Source organism: Hemicordylus capensis, chromosome 3, assembly GCF_027244095.1.
Source record: "Hemicordylus capensis ecotype Gifberg chromosome 3, rHemCap1.1.pri, whole genome shotgun sequence".
Lineage (NCBI taxonomy): Eukaryota > Metazoa > Chordata > Lepidosauria > Squamata > Cordylidae > Hemicordylus > Hemicordylus capensis.
Window position 1 is genome coordinate 115,456,679 of NC_069659.1, and position 18,478 is coordinate 115,475,156.

The 18,478-nt window shown below is 42.6% G+C and overlaps 1 protein-coding gene across 3 annotated transcripts in view; it reads right to left on the bottom strand.

The window, feature by feature from the left end:
* Positions 1 to 18,478, bottom strand: part of REPS2 (RALBP1 associated Eps domain containing 2) — a 134,882-nt gene that overhangs the window by 72,319 nt on the left and 44,085 nt on the right. For 2 of the 3 annotated variants that reach the window (XM_053308777.1, XM_053308774.1), the window contains exons 5-10: positions 17,828 to 17,925; positions 16,355 to 16,493; positions 13,125 to 13,188; positions 12,209 to 12,351; positions 9,723 to 9,814; positions 4,415 to 4,486 (exon numbers count right to left, since the gene is read on the bottom strand). In XM_053308777.1, the coding sequence (XP_053164752.1) occupies positions 4,415 to 4,486; positions 9,723 to 9,814; positions 12,209 to 12,351; positions 13,125 to 13,188; positions 16,355 to 16,493; positions 17,828 to 17,925 (608 nt within the window). The remainder of the gene's footprint in view (positions 1 to 4,414; positions 4,487 to 9,722; positions 9,815 to 12,208; positions 12,352 to 13,124; positions 13,189 to 16,354; positions 16,494 to 17,827; positions 17,926 to 18,478) is intronic. The other variant, XM_053308775.1, reaches the window with a different exon arrangement.

Here is an 18,478-nt window from a genome sequence, read left to right on the forward strand (position 1 = left end):
CCTTAATCCTGCATGTACTGTATGTTGTTGAATCTGATGCCTAGAGCACCATAGCAAGAAGGCTTTCCAGGTGTACTGATATATGCGGTTTGTTGATTGCCTCTTTGAGGCCAAGATAGTGTTAAGCATCTTAGAGGAGTATCTGTGAAAGCTCAGGAGGCTCCACTCAGTCTCCAGGCAGCTAACATTAACCAAGCTGGGTCGGGGTGCCAGACAGGACCCTGTTGGAGCAGATCTGGAGTTCCTGGGAGAAACAAGGGCCCCTCTAGTGTTACGTACAGGATCTCTGGAAACCATGGTCTTCTGGGCCAGTGTGGCGCTACCAGGATCACTTCTGCTTCAGCTAAGCATACCTTGTGAAGGAGACGACTGATCATGGGTACCCATGAGAATCGCGTCTGTGGTGACTATCAGTCTGGGTGGGTTTAGGAATAGATTGCCTGTTCAAGGCACCCCAGGGAGCTCCACAAGAGAGACATGTGATCCTGATGGGATAGTTGAGCTTCTGAATCTTTAATAGTTTGCTTCATTCTGGTTGGGTCAGTAGGTGGACTTTGTAGGAGTTCATCCACCCATAGTAAGGATGCCCTGGCTATGATAGAGGCTGCCAAAGAAGACTGAATAGACACTGGATGACTCATGTGCCCTGTGGAGCGCTGCCTCAATTTTATTTTATTTTTTGGTTGGATAGATCTCTAAAAGAATTACCTCTGTCTTTAGGGAAGACTGCACCTGACAGGAGTGCCACCACGAGGGCAGCTGTGGGAGGAACTTCCAGGAGTTCTGTGGCTTTGGGTGGAACAGAACAGAATTTATTTGTGATCAGGGTGGGATGGATCTTATCTCCAGGTGTTGGGGTAACTGAGGTTCTGGGTTATCCTCTCCTAAGGAGGACCCCTCTGGGTGCCCACGGATGTTTGGATGGTGGTCTGGAGAATCACAACCTGGTAACTCATAAGAATCATAGCCTGATAGTTCAGTAGATAATAGACAACTTATTCCTATGCTTCTCAGATCTCTGGGATTTTGAACTACATTTGGAACATTTCCTCTTTCTTTTAGATCTTTTAGAGATTAAGCTAGAAACAGAAGATGAGGAAGAAGATGAAGAGGAAGTAGATGAAGAGGAAGTGTCCCTTTTACTACATTTATATTTACCCCCTTTTGTAGAGCTCTTCTGATTCAAGGACTGGGCCAGCATGTTCTGAAACCATGTCTGCCAGGCAATAAATACTTCGGAGTTTAAGTCTGGTTGCGGGGGAGGATTAGAATCGGGGCCTATGGCAGCAACAAGGAGGTTCCCAGTTGGGACAACAGTCAGATTAGAGTCTGGTGCTGCAGGTGGAACAGCCCCCATGGGAGTGGGAGAATGACCCTCTGGTGGAAGGAGAGACAGCAGGCCAGCTAAAACAATAAGAGGAACTCCAGAATGCATAGGTCGCACCGGTTCTGTCACTTCAGGAATAGGATTGTTCTCCAGTGTGGTGGCTGCCTGTCGTGCAGCAGTCTGTGTAATGCTGCAATGCTTCCCTGGGTTGGATCCATTAGCGGGTTAACGGAAAGGCAGAGTAGGCATTTGCCTTGGCGGCAAAATATGAGGAATGGCAAATTGCTGCTCCTCAAGTTTTGCTGCTCCTCTTTGAGGAGGCTATGGGGAGGTGGGGGGAGGGGAAAGTTCCCCCGTTCACCTTTTAAAAAATGCCACTGAGTGGTGGGATGGGGGGTGGCAGAGGCCACAGCTGCGGCTGCTGGAAGTGTGGGGGGAGATGAGGGGAAAGTTCCCCTGTTTACCTTCTAACACAACGCTGCTGGCTGTACGCTGGGGTGGGTGATGGGGCGGCGAGAGAGAGCTCCTTCCAGTTCCCCTCCTTCTAAAACAATGCTGCTTTGCAGATGGGGCCATTCAGTCATTTAGGAAGGAGGTGGAAGAAGCTCTGTCTTGCCACCCCCAGCCCCATCGCCCCATCCCACCATGCAGTGACATCGTTTTAGAAAAGGAGGCACTGCAAGGAGCTCTCTCTTGCTGCCCTCACTGCCCATCTCACTGGACTGGCAGCAGCATTGTGTTCGAAGGTAAACAGAGAGACTTTCTCTTTGTCCCCAACCCCACACTCTCCCAGCAGCTGCCGCTGTGGCTTCTGCCACCCCCATCTCACCACTCAGTGACGTTTTTAATAGGGGGTAACTTTCCCCTCACCTCTCCCTGCAGCCACTGAGGCCGCCACTGTCCCCAGAGAAGGGCAGCAAATCCTTAGCCACCTACGGGTGGCAAAAAGTTTAATCTGCCCTGGTTGGATCCATGGCATGCCCATCTCTGCGTCCCGTGGTATGGCTGGAGGGTCGCGAACTGCTTCAGCTGGGATCACCTCCCTGCTTTCACTTTTTGTCGGTTACCACTGTCTCCTGGCACTGCAGCGCCTGGCCTGTTCCATGGTGTGGCTGCGAGGGCTCTCCACCAGTGGTTTCCCTTGGTCACGCCTGCTGCTGCTGGTTGGGGTCCACAGGGCGTGCTCGTTCCGCCTGTGCACAGATACCATTTTGGAGGGAAGGGGTGTGGGCATGACTGCCGGGTGCAAGGGGGCCATGTGGGCAGAATTGGCCAGGCCTGGGGCTGTTGCTGCTATCAAGATCAACCCCCCCCCCCACTCACCAGGACTGAAGTGGAGAAGGGGCCACCAGGAGTGTTGTTAAAGGACCCCGATGGGCTTTCTCCCAAATAGGCCCAGTCGCGGGGAGCGGGCGGCGATGAGTACCTGATGGTGGTCAGTACGCTAGGTGGCAATTTAGGTGGGAAAGTTGCAGAATTCTTTCCTCTGGGGACAAAAACATTCCTGATCTGTGGTCCTGGGCCTTGCATCATTGCAGAGATGCCAAAGAGGATAGGAGAGTAAAGAAGTGAAAGAAGAGAAGGGAAAGAATAAAGGTGTTGGGTTTTTTTGGCAGGAGAATAAAAACAAGAGTAATGGGCGGGGGGATAAGATGCAAATACAGATGAGAACGCAAAGAAGAAAGAAATTCAGATGGGAAATGGAGGCCTTACATTAGGAAGAGAGAAAAGCCTATCTCTAGAGCAGGACTGCAGAAACTAGACTGGACTTCCCAGGCTTCCAGTAAACACCTTTTACCTGATTGGCATAGTTCTGCTTTTGGAGCACATGAGAAGGATAACCCACATGAGATGTACTCCTCCAGCAGAGAAAGTAGCATTTACTCATATTCAGTATGGGCAGTGTAACACTTTTCTCACACAACAGCTGGAGCAGACAGCCCCGCTGAGGGAGAGGAGAGTTCTGTTGAGCAAGCAATATCTGCTTGCCGCTTTCCCTGTTTTTATTAAAGAAGATAAGCTGTACAGAGCTGGGGAAGGAGGAGGGGAGGTCATACAGTCTAGAAATAAAAAGGAAAGTCATTCAAGAAATAGTGGAGGACTGCCAGGGGAGAGGCAAGTAGCCTTGGCAATGCTCAATGGTACTCCCACCACCCGCCCATAATTGCTCACATTTGCATGGTACAGCAAGGATTGCTCAGGCTCTAAGAAAACTAAGCACTTCTCAGAATGGCACAGGTATAGGGGTGGACGTGAGTGTTGCTGGTGTATACAACATCACTGGCAATGAGCAAAGATGTCCCTTTGATTAATGCCATCACAGAACAAGCTACCCAAACACGAACGAAATGCATTATTTATAGAAACAATCATGTGAGAGAAAGAATTTTTCAAATTAAAAGTGTTGTGGTGCATTAGCTGGGGGAGAGGCATTTGGTTGTCCTGCAATAGCTGACCAACTATTTGTTTCAGCGTATCTATTGTCTGAAGAGACTTTTGGAGGAGAAATAAAGAATACAATCAGGAACAATTTATCAAAATCATCTGGCCTTGAAGTTAAGCTAGGTCTCTAGCTGGTGAGCTGACTTTGGGAAGGATGTGAACCAGCTGTGGAACTGCTTTACGATGTGACTAAGTCTTGTTTTTTCAAACGTCAATTTTACCACTTTTGACAGCTGGTCAATCTCAATGTGGTAAAATGGCAGCCCACATTGAAAATTGCAACTTAGGCAATTTCCCCATCAATCAGATGATCATCACCTGATGTATACAAACAATCTTTTGCTCAGCTCACATTTCAGTCCATTTTCAGGATCCTGAGATCAGTGTTCTATGAAAAATTTCTAGATAAATCAACTCGATCTGCTATCAGCTAAGACCCCAAGTGCAACATTTTAGTTTGTTACAGATCCAGCAGCATGCCTTTACTAGGAAATGCTGCAGTGATGCAAGCTCCTAGTCTAGTGCTACATACGTATTTTGTAACACAGAAATACCTTCAATTCAACACTAATATAAAAGTAGATATGAGTAATATTCAACAAAATTACTACTGCAATACAAATAAATAAATAAATGGTCACCAACTGGTTCAACAGAAGTCGCCTCAAAGAGGATTAAAGGCTCTGAGTTGTTTGGATCCTCACGGACAGTTTCAAGCTGGTTATTTTAAAGGAGAGAAATAAGAGGGGGAAAGTATTGGTCGATCTCACAGGTAAGAAAAGCACATCAGAACCTATTCTCCCCACCCCAAAATAATTGATGGACATGGCTCTGGAAATGTGTACTAGCTCATGTACACTAAGCCCCACAGCTGTCCAGAAGCTCCATTCTCTTATCCACGCACCCCCACCCCCACCCCCACCCGCACCATTTAGTCCTCCATGTTGCATGAAACACTGTTAGTGTTGAGGGAGCCATTCCCCACCCCTCCCATCCCAGGGGCTGCTGAAGACCTGGGTGCCCTGAGAAGAAAATGTGAGCTCCTCGAGCCTGGGCTCCCATCAGCAGCTTCTAAAAGGCTCTTGATATGACAACAATGCTTTTATCTGTCATCTATTTTGTAGCTGTTTGACATTTAAATAATTGCAAACTGCCTTGGGTGCCTTGACAGAAAAGGCAGAATACAAAAGCAACAAACCAAGAGCATTCTATCAATTCCCAAGTACGCCTTCAATGTCCCCACAACCTTACTTTCCCCAGCTGACTGCATTGCTCCTGTACACAAGCACCACAGGTCTCCTGTTCTCTTACTAGTGATGCTTTCAAACCAGAGCTGTGTTGGAAGTGAAGGACTCTAGGCTGCCTCATGCCTCAATGACAGAGGGGGACAGACTAGTGAGTCAGAGGGCTAGAGGGGTCAAGGCATTGGTCATTCCTCCTCTCTACTGCTCTGATGTTATCCCTTTCGTATGTAGATTGCTACTCTTAGGGACATCCTTCCTTCCTGCTACTTCCTCTTCCTTATTTCCTTTCTTCTCCCTTGCAACACCCACGTTCCTCTCTCTCCCTGCACACTGTGTGCAGAGATGCAGAATCCATCCATCTGCACCCAGCTAGCTAGCTAGATTAAAGATCCTATTGTCTTCACAGACTGGCAGCGGCTTCTCCAAGGTTGCAGGCAGGAATCTCTCAGCCCTGTCTTGGAGAAGCCAGGGAAGGAACTTGATACCTTCTGTTCTTCCCAGAGCGGCTCCATCCCCCAAGGGGAATATCTAGAAGTACTCACACTTTGTTTCCCATTCATATGCAACCAAGGCAGACCCTGCTTAGCTAAGGGAACAAGTCATGCTTGCTACCACAAGATCTCCTGAAGGCCTCCAAAGAAGACAATCTTCTTATATCGAAGGGGAGCACATTCCACAACCTGGGATGACAACTGAGAAGTCACACTCCTTCTGTCAATTGACTGCAGATGTACAGACATCTGAGAGCCCTGGTTGCTCTTAAAAACAAATAATTAAGAGAGAGAGAGAGAGAGAGAAAGAAAGAAAGAAAGAAAGAAAGAAAGAAAGAAAGAAAGAAAGAAAGAAAGAAAGAAAGAAAGAAAGAAAGGAAGTCTTCCTCTAATTTGCACTCCGGTCAGTTGTTGTATCCTTATAGCTATAGTGTCAGCAATCTGGCCACCCAGAAGGGAAGTCCAGGAAGATAGTCCACAATACAAACTGGGCTGCAGAAATGAAACATGGCTTTGAATAGTTCTCTATATTAAGCTCGGGCTGAAAGCTGTCAACACGAGGGTTGACAAATGTTGTCTTCCAGCAGCTAACAGAAAGCTGTTGACGTACTTTATAGTCCAAGCTGATAACTCTCAGCTGGCAGGGATTCAAGGCTTATCAGCCCTCTGCAAGATACTCCTCCTGATAGTTTCCAGCTGTGCTCTTCGCCTTGTGACAGGCTGTTGCTGTGGAGTCAGTGGGGGTTGCCCGCACAGCTCATCCTCTAGTCTGTCCATCGCTGTCTCTGCTGCCCAGACTGCTGTGCCTGCTCTGAAACACCAGCCAGACCCTCCTCAGCCGTCTCTTGGGAACTGACAGCTGGGCTCTGCCCCTCAGGCACCCCTGCATCGGCTGAAAGGCTGTCAGCTTCCCCTTTCTCCTCGCTATCTGAGACCAAGGGAGTGACATATAGTCCCCTTCCAGTTTTTTTCTCAGAAGTTTGTCTGGAGAATTATGGTATAAAAGTGAGAACAGACACTGTGGTCGCCAGGAGTCGACACCGACTCGATGGCACACTTTACCTTTAGGATGCATAGACCTCGCATAGGATGCAATGGTCCCACAACAGTATAAAGACCTGCCTGAACTTGCAAAATAAAACCCACTATTGATACTTTTTCTAATAAAAGAAGGATAATAGTAAGAAAGCACATAATCTTTCTATGGGGTGGAGACTACCTTGGCTAGCCTGCTGGATGATCTCCAATTAGGAATCAATAGTGTGACTCCGTCGGTTTTCTTGGATCTCTCAGTGGCTTTCAATACCATTGACCATGTTGTCCTTCTGGACCACCTGAGAGGGTTGGTAGTGGGAGATTTGGTGCAGGGTGTTATCAATATGTTGATCACACCCAAATCGATCCATGTCAACATCATCAGGAAATGGTTTAACCTCCCTAAATGCCTGTCTGGAGTCACTAATGCTGGATGAGGGAGAACAAGCTGAATCTGAATACAAGCAAGACAGAGGCACTCACTGTGGGAGGCTGGAACTGAGGGAATGGTTTAGACCTGCCTGTTTTGGATGAGGTTACCCTCCCCAACCCCCACAGAACAGGTATGTAGTCTGGGAGTATTTCTGGACCCAAACATCTCCTTGATATCTCAGGCTGAGGCAGTGGCCAGGAGCATTTTCAGACAGGGCTTTTAGCTCGCTTCTCCTCCTGAATGGAGGTGTGCATTCACATATCAGCCAGATTTACCCTGAAGTTCATGCAAGCTATTGGGGAGCACTCCAGACACAATTTGGGATTTTCACTGCATGTTAGAGCATAGCCTGATTTATGTCTGGGGTAAAAAACAATCCACTTTTTGTGTCTGTTTTTGCGGGCTAATTCAAATTCGCAGTATAGCCCCACAGTAAACTGTTGGTAAAGCCTGCTGTCTGGAAATGATTCAGGAGTGCTTTCTATCAGCTTCAGCTAATAAGCCAGCTATGTTTGTTTCTAAAGATAAATGACCTTGAAACAGTGGTGCATATGTTGCTAACATCCAGACTTGACTACTGCAATGAGCTCTGAGTTGGGCTGCCTTTGTACATAGTCCAGAAACTGCAGCTGGTGAAAGGGGCAGCCTGGTTGGTCTCAGGGGCTATCTGAAGAGACCGCAAAGAACTAAATTGACTGCTAATACTGTAAGTTTCCTGGCAAAATACAAAGTGCTTTTGCCTATAAAGGCAAAATCCCACCCAATCCCACCTGAGGGAGGTGGGATTTGGTGGCACTGGTTTTACAGTGATTCCACTCCTACCTCTCAGGCAGATTCCAGACAGTGTCGCTTGGAGACTGTTGTTCTGCTAAGCGAGAGCTGAAGTGTGGAGTTCCACAAGGCTCCATACTGTCTCCAATGATTTTTAACGTCTACATGAAACCACTGGGAGAAATCATCAGGAGGTTTGGTGCTGGGTGTTATCAATATGGTAATGACACCCAGATTTACTTCTCCATGCCGATCTCATCAGGAAATGGCATATCTTCCTTAAATGCCTGCCTTGGAGGCAGGTTGAATCCAAATATGACGGAGGTACTGACTGTGGGGAGCCAGGACCCGAGGGATGGTTTAGATCTGTCTCTTCTGGATGGAGGTTACACAGAAAGGTATCCCTTTCTCTGCTCCTTTGCCCTTGTGGGTCTGGTCAAGTGGAGACAAGTGCACATGCCATTTTATACTGTAATTTCTATAGGGACGCCCGCTTAAGTCTAGTGTCCCCTTTGCTGCAACGTTTTCCTGGGCATTTGGATGACTTCTATTTGAAGTATTTACTGTCCAGTCTTGATGACAACTTAATTAGCAAAATGGCAAGGTACTGTTATATCATTTGCAACATCCGCTTAGGTTTTCAATAATGTTCTTCTTTCTTCTTTCCGTGATTCCTGTTTTATGATTGTAATGGAGGGTGCTCTGCTCTCTTTGGCTTTCAGTAAGTTCTCCACAACTGTTCTAATTTTAACCTGTCAGTATTGCATTGATTGTTTGTTTTATTATGCTGAGTTTTGTGTAAGTATGTTTTACTAAATATTGGTCTATGACCGCAATAAAGGATGACTGACTGACTGACTACATCTGAAAGATCAGGTATGTAGCTTGGGAGTGCTCCTGGACCCAAAGTTCTCCCTGGTTTCTCAGGTTGAGGTGGTGGCCAGGAGCACTCTTTATCAGCTTTGGCTGATACCTCAGCTATGTCTATTTCTAGAGGCAAATGACCTTAAAACAGTGGTACATATGTTATTATTATTATCATTATTATTATTATTTTACATTTGTATCCCGCTCTTCCTCCAAGGAGCCCAGAGCGGTGTACTACATACTTGAGTTTCTCTTTCACAACAACCCTGTGAAGCAGGTTAGGCTGAGAGAGAAGTGACTGGCCCAGAGTCACCCAGTTAGTATCATGGCTGAATGGGGATTTGAACTCGGGTCTCCCCAGTCCTAGTCCAGCACTATAACCACTACACCACAGCAACCTCTAGGCTTGACTAATGTAATGTGCTCTACATGGGGCTGCCTTTGTAAGTAGTCTGAAAACGACAATTGGTACAGAATGCGGCAGCCAGATTGGTCTCTGGGACAACACGAATGGATCTTGTAACACCAATTTTGAAAGAACTGCACTGGCTGCCAATATGTTTCCAGATGAAATACAAAGTGCTGATTCTTGCCTATAATGCCCTTAACGGCTTCGGTCCAGGCTATTTAAGAGAGCACTGTCTTTGTCATAAACCCTGTCGCCTGTTACGAACTTCTGGAGAGGTCCGGTTACAGATGCCACCAGCTTGGTGGTGACCCATGACCGGGCTTTCTCTTTAACTGTCCCTGAGCTTTGGAATATGATCCATCTGTTTGTATTTAGGAGGACCCTGAAGACGTACCTATTTTCCCAAGCTTTTAACTGAAATCAAATTTGTGATTTTTATCTGCTTTATGAATTTTAAATGTTTTATATTTTATATTATGTTTTAATCTGTACACCGCCTAGAGATTTCTATATTAGGCGGTATAGAAATTCAATTAAATGAATGAATGAATGATGTAATGCTTTTGTGTTTTTAGTTTTTAAACCGCCCAGAGATGGGGTATATGGGGTTATAAATGTGAAAAATAAAACAGAGAACCAGGCAGAGAAACAATGCATTTTCTTTTACGTGACCATTCTTTTAACTACCATTAGTTTTTCTTACCTCAGTTCTACCGAAGTCTCTTGTTTGTTGACCTATAGATAATGATTCCGAATAAGAATTCAAAACACAATCACATTTTGCCTTAAGGGAAGCTAGACAGAAAGGGGAAGTGGGGGAGATGGAGAAATATACAAGTCCATTTATTAAGCATATGTATTATTTTCTGTGTACAGTACCACTTTACTAAATTTTCTATGTCAATTTGCTGTGTGCTATCAATATGACAAGAGTATAGCCATCCATATACTATTTGAATGTTGTGTCACTTTTATTATTTATTATTATTATTATTACTTCTACCTTTTATTCCAAGGACCAAAGGAGGGCATGCAAGAACCCCAACCTCCACAACACCCTGTTGTCCTGACAACAACCTCGTGAAGCTGATTAGGCTTAGTGATCGTGACTGAGGTCATTCAGTGACAATCATGGCTGAGGAGGAATTTGAACTAGGATTCTCCAGTCTTAATCCAACACTTTAACCATTATATCAACTGGCTATCACCTTGTGAAAAACTGATTGCATTTAACAACAACTGAGTATGAGCTACAGCAACAAGCTGCAGTACTGGAAAAGATGGGTCATACAGGAGGACCTCGTTAATGGCAGGTCCAGCACTTGCGGTTTCACATATTCGCAGTTGGATAATTAGTACCCAACCTTGGTATATGCAGGAAAAAAATGGGGAGGAAAGGGTTAAACCCACATATTTGCAGGTTGGGGGATGGCAGAAATTTTCATTTTGAGTTTGGGAGCCACTCTTTTAACTGAAGAAATGGGGCAAGAATTGTTATTTTTGGTCAATTTTCAGCCCCCTGGATGCCATGGATCAATCTGTAGCATGGGAGGGCACTTGTGGGGGGATTTTTGGCCATTTTTTGGCCATGTTGAGCAGTCCAGGAACCTAACCCCCCTGATTCCCATAGACCTAATCAGTGTTCTCTCTAATTTTTTTCTCCTGAGTGGAGAATGAGTTTTGTTTGGGGCAGCAATATTAAGGCAGTGTGTGCATTCAGAGTGCGGCCTTCCTGATTCAACCTGAGCGGGATATAAAATTAACTGTGCAGATATTTTTTAAAAACTCATGAGCGTTCACAGGTGCACACGCCTTAGAGGGAACACTAGACCTAATGCTACGTTATTCATGGATTCACTATCTGCGCCCCCTCCCCCGCACCTGGAACAGAATCCCCACAAACAATGCAGTTCTCCTCTAATAGATAGCTCTAGTTTGGAGGTACCAGATGGACTGAGCAGTAGTCAGATGGTTAGTTTTCTATGGCGTCTTGGGGAGAAATGAACCTGCTGTTCCTGAAATTGTAACTGCTTCAGCATCAGAATGAAAATATTGGAAGCTGCTGTCCAGATGTTCATCACATCCTTCGAGTATACTTCCTTGCCAAAATGGGTAATATACTCTTGGACCATTTTAGTACATCCACAAAAATGGCATAAACTTAAAGATGACACTGACCTAATCAAACAGATCTGATCATTGCTCCTTCCAAATGCCAACGGAGAGGTAAGGACATACAACTGGCCCTACTCATTTGGTGGCAGACTTTTAAACTGACAGTGGGACTGTCACATGGACCCACAAAAAACCACCACTATTGTAACATCTATTGGATACCATATTTCGGTAACCTTACTTTCTTAAGACTTATTTTTCCTAATACTTTCTCCTCTAAACATGAGAATTATGAAGCAGGCCCAGCTGCCATAATTTCAAAACTCAAGTCGTTTTGTTCCATTAGTCAACTTTAAAGGCTTTAAGAGGGATTTGGATAACTTCATGGAGGTCTATCAATGGCTACCAGTCAGAGGGATGTGGGCCAGCTCCAGCCTCAAAGGCAGGATGCGTCTGAGTACCAGTTGCAGGGGAGTAATGGCAGGAGAGTGGGCACGCCCTCAACTCCTGCCTGTGGCTTCCAGCGGCATCTGGTGGACCACTGTGCGAAACAGGATGCTGGACTAGATGGGCCTTGGGCCTGATCCAGCAGGGCTGTTCTTATGTTAAAGAGAAATACAGTACAGAGCTTGGTTGAAACCGGTTTACTATGTCTGCATCTGCTCACCTGCACAGGTTTAGTGCACATTCACTACCCTATGAACAACACTACGTCTTTCAGCTGGAGATAGGGCAAAACAATGTCAGCAAAGCATGGGGTAGTCAGGCATGGTAGCGGAAGCACAACAGATGTACAATGCAAACATGTTCAAAGTCCATCAGTATCCATTTGTATCACAGATCACCAGCTGACACTTCTAATATATTTTGCAGGACAAACACATCTTTAACATATTAGTCAAGCTTCTGTGTTGGTGTTTTTTTGCTAACTGGTTCCATCAAACCTGTCATTTAGACACAAATAAAAACCCATAATTTCAAAGCTTCTTTCTCAGAATTGAAGCTAAAAATAAGCTTCCGTTAAAAGGCTATTTCAATCAACTGAAGATAAATGTCTCAAATACAACATTTCACCTGTTTGAAGACAGTCCGGCAGCAGAGTCTCTGGCAAGGTGTCTGGCAAAAGATAACCATTTTTCCGAGCAACAACAAGGTGGAAGGCAGCACAGAACTCTGCTAGTGTCAATGCCCCATCACAGTCTACATCACTAAGTTCCCTGTGAATAAGACAGCCACTTATTTTAGAGCACTGCTGTGTTTATCCATATTCATGCACACTGCATCTATCCTGTGGGAAACTATATTTCAGGTTTATATTCTTTACTTTAACAGATGCTTAAGTTTGTTTTTCTGCACATCTACTTCATGAAACGATTGTGATTTTTCCACAATACATTCTTTTTATAGGTATTTTAATTTAAGCTTTTATTATCCACTTCTATATCTGGTAATGGGGTTGATATGAAACTTAAGTTGCACTGGGCCACCTGCAATGTTAACTAAAGATATTCATATTAAAAAAATCAGGGTGAGGTCTCATTAGTAAAGTGCTGATGAATTATCAGCTGTACTTTAAAAGAGAGGTACTAATTAGGCTTCATCCAATAAGTACAGCTATGCCTAAAGCTTAAGACATTATCTTAACTATTCCTAATGTATGTTCATCTGAACCAATTTCACAAATATTGGAATGTTGTGCTAATTATGCTCTTTCATATATTCTTCAGAACATTTCCAGTTTATATTGTTGTTCAAATTTCTCTAGTCCTGCTGGGAAGGGACAGTATTTCTACAGTATCTCTACAAAGATAATAAGCATTAAAGAAAGATCAACATACATCCTGCTGTGTTTGTACCTCAAAGTAATTTTAATGAATGCAATTATTATGATTTCTTTAGAGATACTTCTTTAAATCAATGAAGAACTTCTTAACTCCAGTGGTTTAAAAAAACACAGTAAGATTAATCTGAATTATAAAGGAGTTCTTACCATATGTGCGAAAGTTCAGGGATGGGCAGCTTAGATTTTGTGAAGAAGTTTTTAGCTACAGAACCTGTCAAGAGTAATTGCTAATCAAACAATGAAATGATAAATTGAACCATTTGTCCAGAGTAATTTTACTTATGTTTGCATGAATTTAAAGAAATTGCTTATTTCCTTTTAAAAACATTCAGAGTACTGGATGCTGTGCAATCCTATTATGTTGGACACTGAGTGAAATGCTCTGCTTTAATATTACTATTTTTTCTACATGTGGCATGAGTATCAATGTAACTTTTTATCAGTTACATTCATATCAATATCATGACATGCAGATTTTTCTGGAAGGATCTCTCGAAAGGATTATTGTGGAGGGAAGTCAACCAGGATTGACACACCCCTAACAATTCAAAAGTATCACTGACTCAAAAAACCCACAAAGCTGGTTCAGATGGTACATGGAACCTTGGCTAAAGCCTGTTATCCAAACCCTGGGAGCATGCACTTCCTCTTCCATACCTGTGCAAGAGTCTACTTCCAATCTAGCTTTTAAAAAAACAACATATTGGTTGCAATGTTTGAACTGACCAATCTTGGTTTCGTCTAGCCTTGAAATAAACTGTGATATGAAACCAGGGTCTCAAGCAAGTTACAGATCACAGCTTATTTCAGGTAAGTAGATCATAAGAAACCAAGATTGGTCAGTTTATTCCACACCCATCTTTGGACATCACAGCCAATCTTGGTTTATTTTAATCTAAATCCAAAGAAGACACTCACATAGGCATGGGAAAGGGGAGGCTTTAATCAAAATTCCATGTGACATCTGAAACAGCCAGTGCAGACATAATTGTCAATCATGATTTGTTTTGCTTAAGAAGTTAAGTTAGAGTTACAGTAGGTGAAACGTCTTACTATCTAAAATAGGGGTCGGTTCTCACAATCACTTTAATGTCCGCTTATTGGCAAATCCAAGATCCCTGAGCCATGCACACTCTTGTTGAGGTCTTAGGTTGGTTTCATAATATGTCTGGGATCTTAATCTGAGTGAATGCAACAAAACATCATTAGCCGTAACTGTAATTGAAAGTTTTCTTTGCAATGGGCCAAAACCTTGACATGCTTAAGATCTGTATCAATAAAATCTGTCTGAGGAAAGCCATGTTGGCATGCAAACACTGTACATGAAGGGCCAGTGCACAGGTTAATAGCCCTTGAAATGAGGCCATGGGCTCTGTAAAATCCTGCATGGGTAATTGCTTTGTGTTTGGTTCCCCATCTTATAATAATCGGCTCCGATTCCCCAAAGGCCCTGAACCATTAAGACTCCTCTAACCCTTTGTCAACAAAACATATTTCATTGTTTTGGAAAAGTTTTCTCTTGGATCCAACTGTTTCTCTTGGAACAGTTGGATCCAAAAATCTGTCTAGTTATCAGCTATTAACTCAACAGCACCGTTGTCAATCAACCAGCACTGTTGTGCATGTTGTAGGCACCCTTTGGCAATGTTGTGCAAGGGGGCAGTTGGGAGCCCTTTCACAGCAGCTCCTTCATGTTCACACACTGTTGCACAAGAGCCTTAGAGTGCAGGAGCTCCCTGTGCTATAGAAAGCTCTGCAAAACTGGGAACATGCTGCTGACCCTCTACCAGAGGTACAACTTTCTGAGCCTATTGCAATAATAATGCAGGTACCTAACTGCATTATTGTACATTCTGAGTTTGTAATATCCTGCTAAATTTAAATTCTGATGCAGCATGAGACACATCATGCCATAAAAGGTTATCTCTCATTCCTTGCACTTTGAAAATTTGTGGTGCTTGGTGCACGTAAGTAATGCAATCACATTCCTTCAGCCTATCTCTTGGAACTGAGCAAGCCAGATGCAGAGTCTTTAAACTGAAGAGGACAGCACTGCTTATGTATTTGTAGGTGTAATACATGGAACCATATGTTCACCTTGTATTTTCTGTTTCTAACCTGTAGTTAAATCCTCTGAGGAAATGTGTATCCATATCAATCAATTCTACACTGTTGTTTGAGTTCAGAATACTTAAATTCCAATAAGTGCTGGATTGCAACAATAAAAATTCAGAAGACCAAGGCAGGCTGACTTTAGTTTAAAATCTATAACTCTTCCTTGACCAGTTAGATACTGTACACAAAACACTACCTCAGGTATGCAACAAGGATAAGAAAATGAGATTTCCCTGAACCTGTCACCATATGTTTTTGCTTTAAACTATCAAGTTAATAATAGCTAAGGGCTCAAATCTGCAGTTCTGCACATTCTGGCAGGCGCCTGCAAATGAGAAACATATTCCCTTTACTATAAATCATATTAAGGATTCTGTAGTGGAGCTTTTCTTATTTTTAAAAGTTGAGGGAAAGTTTAAGCACAGTGATATAGTAGTGTGCTTACCACTTCAGAAGATGAAGGTCTAAATATTAGACCTTTAGGCAAAGTTCAGATGAAGAGAGAAAGAAGGCTGGTTCACACATTATCCTCTAAGTAGGGACCATATGCAGGAAGAGAGAGATGACCACTGCCACTATCTGCTCATCTGCTGGAGCAACCTAATTTTTCTCTTGCCATAAAATACAACATCAACTCATTTAAAAGATAACATCTGAAGTGTCCTGGAGAAGCGTGGCCACTATCTCCTTATAGGAAAAAATAGTAAAGGCCTTTTCCTAGAAACTGCAGGTTTATTGTGACATGAAGTGCAGAGTGAGTGTTTTTTGAATTACAGAAACACTAATCAGGCAGAATTAAACACACAGATAAACACAAAGCCACATTTATATCATCTAACGATATGCTATAAGAGAACAGCAAAATGGTTATTGTTATTAATGTAATATGTATCCTATCCTTTATATGAAGATATTATGGGCATGATCCAGAAAACCCCCCCAAAAGATATCAAAGAAGGATATTTAGCACATGCTTAAATCTCTTCCACTAAACTCAATGGAACCCTTAAGAAGTGTTTATCTTTGGCTAGATCACCTCCAATATGTGTTTTTTGATATTTCAGATGCATATATTTAAACAAAAGACAAAATGGTAACTCGTAATATTTTGATTATTTTTTAATAGAAAACCAGGTGCCCTTTGCATAACACTATATACCAATAAAAATCCCAAAAGGCCTGCACTTTCTTATGCAAATTGTGTTTTTAATTTCTAAACCTTTCCATCTATTCTTTCTTGCTGTACATACAATGAATATTACCTGAAATGAAAGAGTGCAGGTCAGGTTGCAGGGACTTGAACTGGTTGATGTAATATTCTCGTTGTTCCTCAGTTATTCTCCAAGGGTCATCTGGGTAATTACTACTGCTGTCTTGTGGTTCTCTCTCTACTGAAAGAGACTTAAAAAAAAAAAAAGAAAGAAAGAAAGAGAGAGAGAAAAAAGAAAGGGCAAAGTATCATATGGAGAAGTAGAGAAAAGGCTGGGATTCCTGGAGTTTCAAAGCATTGGATGTACTCTGTTCTTACTCTGTAGTGCTTTCTAAAGTAAATGGATGGGGCGAATGTTAACAATAGTCTATAACTGTTAGGCTTACAAGAAATGCCTTTGTTCGCAGAACTCTAGGAATGTCTACATACATGAAACTAAATATATAAAGCCACACATTGTCAAAAATGTGTGCTATGGATGTTACACACACTTAGGCCTTTTCTACAAAGTGTTTCAGAAACCAAAGATGTGAACAGACGCCCACACCAGGTCAACCATAGTTCAAATTTCACTCTCACAAGCAGAGTTCTTAGCCTGCTGAACGCCAAACTATGCAACTAACAGTATTTTGATATACAATATAACTTATTCTGTTCTGTAAAAACAATGGTATTTAGTTGTCCTGCCATATATTTGGAGGTTTATTATGTGTTACTTTTTTTAAAAGGCAGGAAAGTCAAACATTGATATAAACTTTTGCATGGCTTCATGCAGATTGGAGGTGCACAGGGGAACCAGACTCCATTGTGGTCACAATGACATCATGCAGGGGTGATGCAGTCCAAACTGGGCTTGGAGGAAAGAGAGCTATGTTCTGAATTTTGGAGAAAAATAATTCGACCTTCCAAGCCCAATTTAATCCTGACCTCCTGTCAATATTAGCCCCATAAATACTTCCAAGTGTATCAGTGACAGGTAGTTTGACAGGTGGAACACATTCACAACCCACGAAGGATAAAAGTAGAAAGCTAGACCATGTAGGCCTGCAGCAATCAGTATGTTTTTCTCCAGGGAAGTACAAAACTCACAAAAATTGAGTCCCTGTTAAACCCCAGTCCTGTCAATCAACACAGTAAAGTGGTACCCTGGGCTGTATTTCATTAGTAAGAAGTAAGTAATTGCTTACTTTCTAGTTCATCCAACACATGTACACACCCACAAATCAGGAAGAGAAAAACAGGTTGCATTTTTCTCTGACAACACCCATGCATTAGACTGGGATAATACTCAATTTGCTCTTTATTGCTCCTGAAGGTTTTTTTTTTTTACATCCCAGTCGACCTGTGGCAGTTTTCTAATGAATACCACCATTTTAACTACTGGGAAGATCTGTCCATGACTCCATTCAGAATTGCATTATTATTAATTGCAAAACTACATCTCATGTTTTGGGTTGTTGTTGTTTTTTTGCCAGCACAGGAGCTTTACTTTCATTTGATTTTACATCTCCACACAATCCATTACCCGAATGAGAGAGGAATGTGTTGGCACTGATTTGGATCCGTAATTCCCTGATGTTGGTCCATCTTGTTTTTGAGTTGAATGCCTCGCTTCGTAGGAACCTATGCACAATGAAGGAGAATTAATTAGAACATTTACAGTTGTGCAAAATAAAATTTAAAAATATGGATAATTCAGCTTTGTGCCCAAAACAAAGCTCAGTCAAGACACTCTCCCTTTCCCTCATTAATTTTTAATTAATTTTATTTCCACAAGCCTTTTCTCAACCTGTTAAAGTCAAGTTTTTAAACGATGGTGAAATGCTACCTTTCACTCTATGAATTTTTCTCTGTATGTACATGATCACTGAAATCAATAAAACCTATATCCAAATAAATGTGTGCTGGTCTGAGCATTCAAATTTCCATTACATTTCATGCAAGTGAAGAATGGGACCTAGGATTTAAATGTAACTAGTTGCTGGAAATTGTTATAATCTACTGCCTTATTTCAGTTTTAAATGTAGACCTGTGCTTCATCACTGTTATTTTTCCATAAATAATATGATAATTACTAAAATCCAAGTATCTCAACATTTTAGAGAATGTCTACTAGAAACAGAAATAAAGTTGTGCAAGGAAAACAATATTTCAACATGTTGGTTAGGTGAAGGGA